We start from the raw sequence: 8,509 nt of genomic DNA on the forward strand, positions 1-8,509 counted from the left end.
GGCTCACAGGGTTTGTAGGGCCCAGCCTTGGTGGCCACTGACCCCCTTAGGTCTAAGGGGACATCTGATTCTGGAAAGAGTAATAAGGCTTCTCTTGCTTTAGGCATTCATCAGAAACCCTTCAAAAAGGGGCCTTTAGATAAACCGTCAAAAAGTGGCAGGAAGACGGATCAGGAGAAAGTGAAGATAATGGGTGAAAATTTGGTTGAGTCTGGGTCTGTGAGACCCATTGACTCTCATTTCTCTCACCCCCATAAATGATTGTGCTATCATGGAATGTAAGGGGGTTGAAAAGCATCCCTAGACAAAAGGCTCTTCGCAGATTAATTGAGTCTCAGTCACCTGATATGGTCTTTCTTCAGGAAACCAAGCTTTCATTGGATGGATTAGCTAAGTGTGCTGCTTATATTTGGCCCCAGGGCTCTTGGTAGGGGGTGGGTGCCTTGAATAGTTCAGGTGGGGTGGCTTGCTTCTGGGACCCAAGGAAAATCTCCCCTTTGTGGTGGATTTCCAGTCGGTCTTCCATGTCTTTGATTGCCACTAGCTTTGGGAATGGAGAAAGGTGTTTCTTATCCAATATTTATGCTCCCACGGATTTTGCAGGTAAATCCCAGCTATGGGGCCATATTAGATTCATCCGATCCTTGGAACCTTATCTCCCATGGATTATGGCAGGTGATTTTAATGCAGTCATTAGTCTGGAAGAAAAGAGGGGAGGGCTTGCTAGGCTAGACCAATCTTCAAACCTACTCAGAGATATGATTGGCTCATTGTTTCTCATTGATGTGAAACCAACTAATGGTGTCTTTACTTGGAATAATCGGAGATGTGGTGGTGAGGCTATCTCGGAAAGGCTTGATAGATTTTTGGTTTCATGCTATTGGATGGACAATAGGTGGATCACTAGTTCTGAAATTCTTGACTGGAGGGGATCAGATCATTGGCCTGTTAAGCTTTCCATCACGTCATACAGGGTCACCAAGAATCCCTCTTTCAAATTCCAATTGATGTGGCTCAGAGACTTGTCTTTACCTGATCTTATGGGGGATTGGTGGTATGAGGGGATGCCTGATCATGGTACGGCCATGTATACCTTTAGTAAAAGGCTTCAACATGTGAAGTATAGGCTTAAGAGATGGAATAAACAATGCTTTGGTTATCTACATGTTCAGAAGACTGCTGCTCAAACCAGGCTAGATACCATTACCCGCCAGATTCGGGACCATGGTTTGGATTCTGGGATGAGTGAAGCAGAGTCCCTGGCTCTTAAGGAGTTGGAAGAATGGGAGCTTCGGGAGGAGATTTTCTGGAAGCAGAAATCTTGTATTGATTGGCTTCAGGAGGGGGATAGGAACACTGCTTTTTTCCACAACTCTGTTAAGGCTCGCAGGGATGGGAACTCTCTTTCCTCTCTTGTCTTAACGGATGGAACTTAGATCTTTTCTTGTGAAGATATTTCTAGGGAAGCAGTCAACTACTTCTCTGATCTCTTTTCTAGGGAGGATCTTGGTACTGGGCCTGAGGAGCGAGTCATCTTAGACTGTATCCCTCACCTAGTCTCTGCTGATATGAATGGTGCCCTCTTAAGCCCTATCTTGCTTCCAGAATTGGAGAAAATTGTGTTCAATATGAAGAAAGGTAAGGCCCCTGGTCCAGATGGGTTTCCGATTGAGTTCTTCCAAGAATTCTGGGAGATAGTAAAGTATGATCTCCTAGATGTGGTCCAGGAATCATACAGGAATAAACAGATGCTGAAGTCTTTGAATTCCACCTTCTTGGCTCTCATACCTAAGAAGGAAGGGGCTAATCGGTTGGATCAATTCAGGCCTATAGCATTATGTAACGTGGTCTACAAGATCATCACCAAATTGATTGCTGAGAGGCTCAAGCCATTCCTCGGTTCGTTGATCTCTGCTGAACAGGGTGGCTTTGTTGACGGAAGACAAATTTTAGATGGAGTTGTGATAGCAACAGAGGCTGTCAACTCTATGGCCACTTCTAAGGAGAAAGCTATGTTCATTAAACTTGACATGGCCAAGGCTTATGATCGGGTGAGTTGGGAGTTCTTACAAAAAATTCTTTTGACTTTTGGGTTTGCAGTGGAATGGGTCGACTGGGTTCTTAGTTGTGTGACCTCGGCCTCCTTCTCAGTTCTTATTAATGGAGAACCTTCTGAGCTATTTGGTGCCTCTCGGGGACTTCGGCAAGGAGACCCCCTATCTCCCTACTTATTCATCATCATGGCAGAGGGTCTTGGCAGATTTTTAAAAGCTCAGGTGAGGCAGGGCTTTATCCAAGGTTGGAGTTGGAATAATACCCTTCCTTCGTATTCTCATCTTCAGTTTGTGGATGATACTAGATTGATGGGCTTGGCTAGAATCAGTGAGGCAGTGAATATCAGGAGAGCTTTAGATACCTATTTGAAAGCCTCAAGTCAGAAAATTAATGATGATAAGTCGTCTATTTATTTCTTTAACACTCCTCGGCTCATTCAGAATAGGATTGCTAGAATTCTTAGGTTCCAAATTGGCTCCCTTCCTCTGATGTACCTTGGGGTCCCTTTGTCCTTGGGGGCTCAGCGGAAGGATTACTGGCAGGGGATTTTGGATAAACTCAGGAGTAAGGTTAGTCACTGGACTTGCAGATGGTTATCTTCTACTGGGAGATTGGTTCTGCTTAAGACTGTGGTGCAGTCTCTTCCCATATACAGGTGTTGTGTTCAGATTCCCCCTTCTAGTTTTGTGAGGGATTTTGATGCATTATCTTGGCAATTCCTTTGGTCTGGTAGTTTTCTATCCTCAAAGTGGAGCCTGGTCAAATGGGAGCATGTGTGCAGGCCGAAACAGGCGGGGGGTCTTGGGCTTCACTCGATGGCGCATGTTGTCACGGCTTTGGCTGCTAAACTGTATTGGTGATGGTGTAACAGTCAAGATCAAGAGTGGGCCAAGATTCTTACCCACAAGTACTTTCCTAGTGCTGATTGCTCTGAGGTTCCACGTCTTCCTTTGGTGGGTAAAGGCTCTTGTATTTGGGATACTCTTAAGAGGGGTGCCCAACTTGTCAAGGAGGGTCTCTTATGGATTTGTAACAAAGGCTCGGATACTTTGTTTTGGCAGGACTCATGGGATGGTCATCCCCCCATTCTTTCTAGTTTTCCCCAGCTTCTCCCCTCTCCCAAACTTTTATTAATGCTAGATGGATTAAGGTGGAGCATTTTAAGGCTGTCAAGCGTCTGGGGTCGGTTGAGATGACTTGTTGGAAGGACTCTCAGGAGTGGCCGTTGGGTGGTGCTAATGAGGACCGAGCCCTTCTATCTAGAGTTCTGGAGGATAGGTTTTGCAGGTCTCTCAGTGGGAGGGACAACTTGGCGTGGAGTCCAAGTCCTAAAGGTAAATTCACAGTGGCTCAAGGCTATGCAATTCTCGACAGGAACCTTCATGGTCTAGCTGATGTGCACTGGTGGAAGAAGGTTTGGAGCAGATTTTCGTGGCCCAAGTGTAACTTCTTCTTATGGTTGTTGGCTCAGGAGAAATGCCTCACTTGGGAGAATCTACGCAAACGAGGTTTTCAGGGACCTTCTGTTTGCGTTCTTTGTATGCACAATGAGGAGTGTGTCTCCCACTTGTTTTTCCTCTGCCCCTTTTCAAGAGAGATATGGCATCGATGGTGGGAGGCTTGGTGTCAGGGTTGTATTCATGCCACTTCTCTTATTGACTTCTGGGAAAGCTTGGGCAGACCTCCTGCGAAGACTTCTTTCTTACAGGCTGCCTGGTTAGTTGGTCCGATCTTCATCCTCTGGAACCTCTGGCTGGAAAGGAATTGCAGAATCTTTTGTGGCTCCAAACTTGGAAGCTCCCAAGTGTGGAAGCTAATTCTTAATAGGCTCCAGGAGTCGATTTATGCTAAGTGTGATATGTCTGCCTATATAGATCCTGGGGATCAAGCTATTGTGAGGAATCTGAATCTGGGAGATAGCTGTCAGGGATGCAGTCTCAGGAAAAGACCAAGTCATGGTAAGAAGAGGGTGAGTCGAGATGGGAGGTGGCCTCCTCCCCCGACGGGATTCCTGAAGATCAATACGGATGGGTCTTCGCGGGGGAACCCTGGTCATGCTGGTATTGGGGCTATTGGTAGAGGTGATGATGGTGGCGCGGTCTTTCTCCTGTCTGTTTATAAGGGTCAACAGTCTAATAATCTAATGGAGGCCCTGGCTATTAAGGTTGCTATTGAGCGGGGATGCTCATTAGGGTGGTGGAAGATTATCTGTGAGTCTGACTCTCAGATTGTTGTGGATATGTTGAATAACCAGAAATTGGAAGATGTTAGTTGGCAACTTGCCTCTTTGGCCAGACAAACTCTTAGTCTCTGTAGGTACTTGGACTCTGTCTCCTTTCGTTATATCCCTCGCGAATGGAACAGAGTGGCAGATTGCCTGGCAAAGTGGGCCTCAGAGAATGTGGGTAGATGGGATATTAATAGTAGGCATGAGTTACCTTTTGAGTATTGTGAGATCATTGATCAGATGTTACTGGAGGACAAGAGTATGTAGTGTTTCTTTGGGCCCTCGGCCTGTGATCTGTAACTTGGATTGATTGAATAAATTTTTACCCCTCCTTTTTCCAAAAAAAAAATATATAAACCAGAAAAATACATTATAAAATACTTATTTACTTTCAAAATGGTATTTTAATTATAATTGACTATACAGACATTTTTATAAGAAAATACTTTACAAATAATGTTGCATACTATATATCTACTTTAATAAATATTTAAACATGAATTCAAATAAATAATAATCATAAATAAAATTGTAAAATCTAACATCGACAAATCACCAACTACACATGTACATCCATGAGAAATCATCTATAATCTTCAATATAAATTCATACAAATTTTCTCACAACTTTTAAAAATAATATACAAAACTTTCTTATGATTGTGACAATTTTCAATGAATATATATCAAATTCAAGAAAAATACAACTATCAGACTAAACTATCTTTTAACTTTGAGTATCCTTCAAGCAACTAGAGCCCTCCTGATGTGAGATCTTGTGTAAGAAGCAAAATAGGTTCCTATGCCAATAATGGTTTCCCCACAAATAACTTTAACTTTAGTTCTGTGGGAAAATCATTCTTGGCACAATAGCATGCTCTGCAACATTAAATCATGCAAGAAAGTGACTGTACCAAAAAAGCATGTAGTATAGATTAAATGAAACTGTTGACCATTTATAATGGGAATAAGATAAGAGGATTACATGGAAGATAAAATGGAATACTTTGTTCGGTGACAACATATTCTTCCTGTGATTATTAAAGTTGATGGCATCACCTTTTCAGTAGTGAGATTTGCAAGAATGAGTTTGATATGACAGAATGAGATTTGCAAGAATATGTTTGATATGATGGTTTGTGTGTGTCAAAGGATGATGAAAACAATGAGAATAAATCGAAAAGAAAATAAAACTGCCAAGTTTTCATTGAGTGGCCTCTCATTTGAGTATCTGATATGATGTGACAATTTTTTATTGAGGGTGGGCATGAGCATATGAGAACTTTTTAGTGTTTATATGTAGTTATTTGTATTCTTTTTTAATATTAAATATCGAGAGACCAAAATAAGGAGAGTTTATAAAAAAGCGAGGTGGGAGGCAAAGCCTTAGCCATTAACCAGTGGGATTATCTGACTGAACAAAAATAGCCTCCTACAAAAAAAAAAAAGCGTTACGAGAGAGAGTATATACAGTGAACCATATACATCAACTAGAGGCTACTGGACACCTATTGCAAAATCTCATCCTGGTTTTCCATCCATGTTGTCCATCCTTGTGGCCCTTCCGTCCACACCACCTTCTTCCGCTCTAGGACCTGGGTAAACATTTTGAGCTTACCAAACTAGGGACCTGTATTGTCCCTCAGTTCCTTGGTCAGTTTCTTTAGAGCCTCATTGAATGTAGTCTGGTTCTCTGCAATTCTAGCCCATTCAAAGCTATCCTTCATCTCGTATATGAACATGGTTGCCCGCCCATCCCTAAGGAAATGCAACAGCTTCTCCCTCTCAACATTCATCAAAAAACATACCTGCACAACAATTTTATAATGTGTGAGTTTCTTAAAAAACCCAGTAAGAGTCCTATCGGTACCTTGGAATTTTTCCTCATTTCTAAGCTTCCAAATAAACCAAAGTATGAAAGAAGAGAGAATTTTCCAAAATAGGTTAGCATCCTTCTTGAGGTCATGAATGAATCCAGCAATAATATCAAGAGTACAAACATGTACAGTAATGGAAATTCCAAACATCAGCCAGACCTCTCTAGCAAAAATGCAATAAAAAAAGATGTGTCGCATAGTCTCAGACTTCCTACATATAGAGCATAGGTCGAAGGCACCAATTTTATTCCTAATAGGTAGTCTATCCAACATTAGTTTCCACCTGAAGCATTTGATTTTAGGGGGGTGGGGGACTTCCATAGTTTTTCAAATGTTTTCTACCAAGTAGATGTATTAAGGTCAACATACCAGAGGGAGTTAATATGATCGATCACCATGGCATCATGAGTGAGCACTTTGTAGATAGACTTGGCTTTGACCTTGGAGAGGAGGGAGCCATCCTTCCATCGAAATGAGAGGTATCTGTGAGCATCTACATCGGTGTTCCTAGGAAGATCTAGACAAGCACAAGCATTTTTAATCATATTGTAGGTTCTCTTATGTGAGGCAGGGATGCTGACCTTATTGCTAAGGTCCTCCCAGGTGATGAGATTATCATGTTCCAAGATGTCCATGAGGTATTTAATGCCTTTATTATACCAATTCCTAGTAGAGCAGCCTTGGGTTAAAGTGAGGGATTTAGAGTTATGGTAGAGATTCCACCATATTGACCTTTCCCCATGCAGAGTATTATTACGATCAATATTAGAGTTGGTAATAAGTTTACGCACATGCTCCCAGGCTTTCCAGATGGATTTAAACACCCAAGTGCCTTGAACAGAGACAGAGAATCCACTTGCTATCAGATCACTAAAGGGGAGGGTTTTCCAAGATTTGGCAGACTTGGGGACGCCATTTTGTATGTTATTTCTGACAAGGATCTTCCAGGGTTCTTGTCCTTCCAGTGCATGAAATATCCACTTGGCAGCCAGGGAAACTCCTTGCATTCTAAGATCCTTAAGTCCCAGCCCACCAAGTTTCTTATCTATGTGGCACCAGAGCCATTTGACCACGTGGGCCTTTCTTTTACCCTTACCATCAGACCAAAGGAAGCGCCTGATAGATTTTTGGATCTCATAAACTTGGTAGTTAGTGAACATCTAGATAGAGGAGTAGTACAAACTATAGGAGGAGAGGATTTTTTGGCAGACTTGGATCCTACCAGCCAGGGATAGAATCCTATTGTCCCATTTATTAAGTTTTTTGTCAATCTTTTGTTTGAACCAAATCCACATATCCTTGAGAGAGGGAGAGACATAAAAAGGGGTATCAAGGTACTTGACTATTTTATTGGGTCCTCCCCATGAGTATCCAACCTACTGAAGCCAGTCCAGGGGTTCCTTGTTCTACCCAAGTAGGATATACTTGGAATTGGAGATACGAGCACAAGAGCCTCTACCAAAGGTTGCAAGCTTTTGATTGAGGGAGTCAATGTTATGCCTAGAGAGCTCCAGGAAGAGCATGGTGTCATCAACAAATTGTATGTTGAGAAATTCAGAGTCATTTGGCATCGTAATGCCATGACCTTTAGGGGATAGGGTATCATCTTTTAAGTGGTAAAAGAGGGTGTCTGAGGCAATGACAAACAGAGAAGGGGTGAGGGGACAACCCTGTCTAATGGATCTAGAAAGACGAATAGATTGGGAAAGTGATCCATTAACTTCAACCAAGGCAAAGGCATCTTTGAGGAGAATTTGGACATATTTATAGAACTCGCTAGGGAAACCAAAGGCTTTGAGCATCATGAGGATGAAGTCCCATTCCACCCTATCATAGGCCTTCTCAAAGTCTACATGGAACATGGTAGTATCTTGATTTAAAGTTTTGGCCCATTCCATAGATTCCCAACTAGTGACAAGGTTCTCCAAGATATACCTTCCTTTAATGAATCCTGTTTGGGTAGAGCAGATGAACTTGGGAAGTATCTTCTCAAGGCGAGAGGCTAGGGCTTTGGCCAAGATTTTATAAGAAACATTGAGGAGAGTAATTGGCCTCCAATTTTTTATGAGGGCTTTGTCCCCATCTTTTGGGATAAGTTTAACAATGCCCCTATTGATGGACACCCCAAGGGTGCCACTATCAAACACTTCGGTGTATATGTCATAAAGGTCTTTGGTGACCCACTCAATATTGGTTTTGTAAAACTTAGTAGGAAGTCCATCGAGGCCTAGGGCCTTATCATCCTTGAGGGCTTTAATGGCATCACCAATTTCTATCATAGAGATTTTGGTCTTGAGAGGAAGAGCTTCTACCTCAGAGATTCTTTTTGGGATAATGTTACTGCACCTAT

The 8,509-nt window shown here is 42.3% G+C and overlaps 1 protein-coding gene across 1 annotated transcript; it reads left to right on the plus strand.

The window, feature by feature from the left end:
- The first annotated feature begins 668 nt into the window (after positions 1 to 668).
- LOC131859990 (uncharacterized) lies at positions 669 to 1,436 on the plus strand. The gene has a single exon (XM_059214321.1). It carries the CDS (start codon positions 669 to 671, stop codon positions 1,434 to 1,436), a length of 768 nt encoding a protein of 255 aa, XP_059070304.1.
- Positions 1,437 to 8,509: the final 7,073 nt, after the last annotated feature.

The sequence above is a fragment of the Cryptomeria japonica genome, chromosome 11 (assembly GCF_030272615.1).
Source record: "Cryptomeria japonica chromosome 11, Sugi_1.0, whole genome shotgun sequence".
Taxonomy (NCBI): domain Eukaryota; kingdom Viridiplantae; phylum Streptophyta; class Pinopsida; order Cupressales; family Cupressaceae; genus Cryptomeria; species Cryptomeria japonica.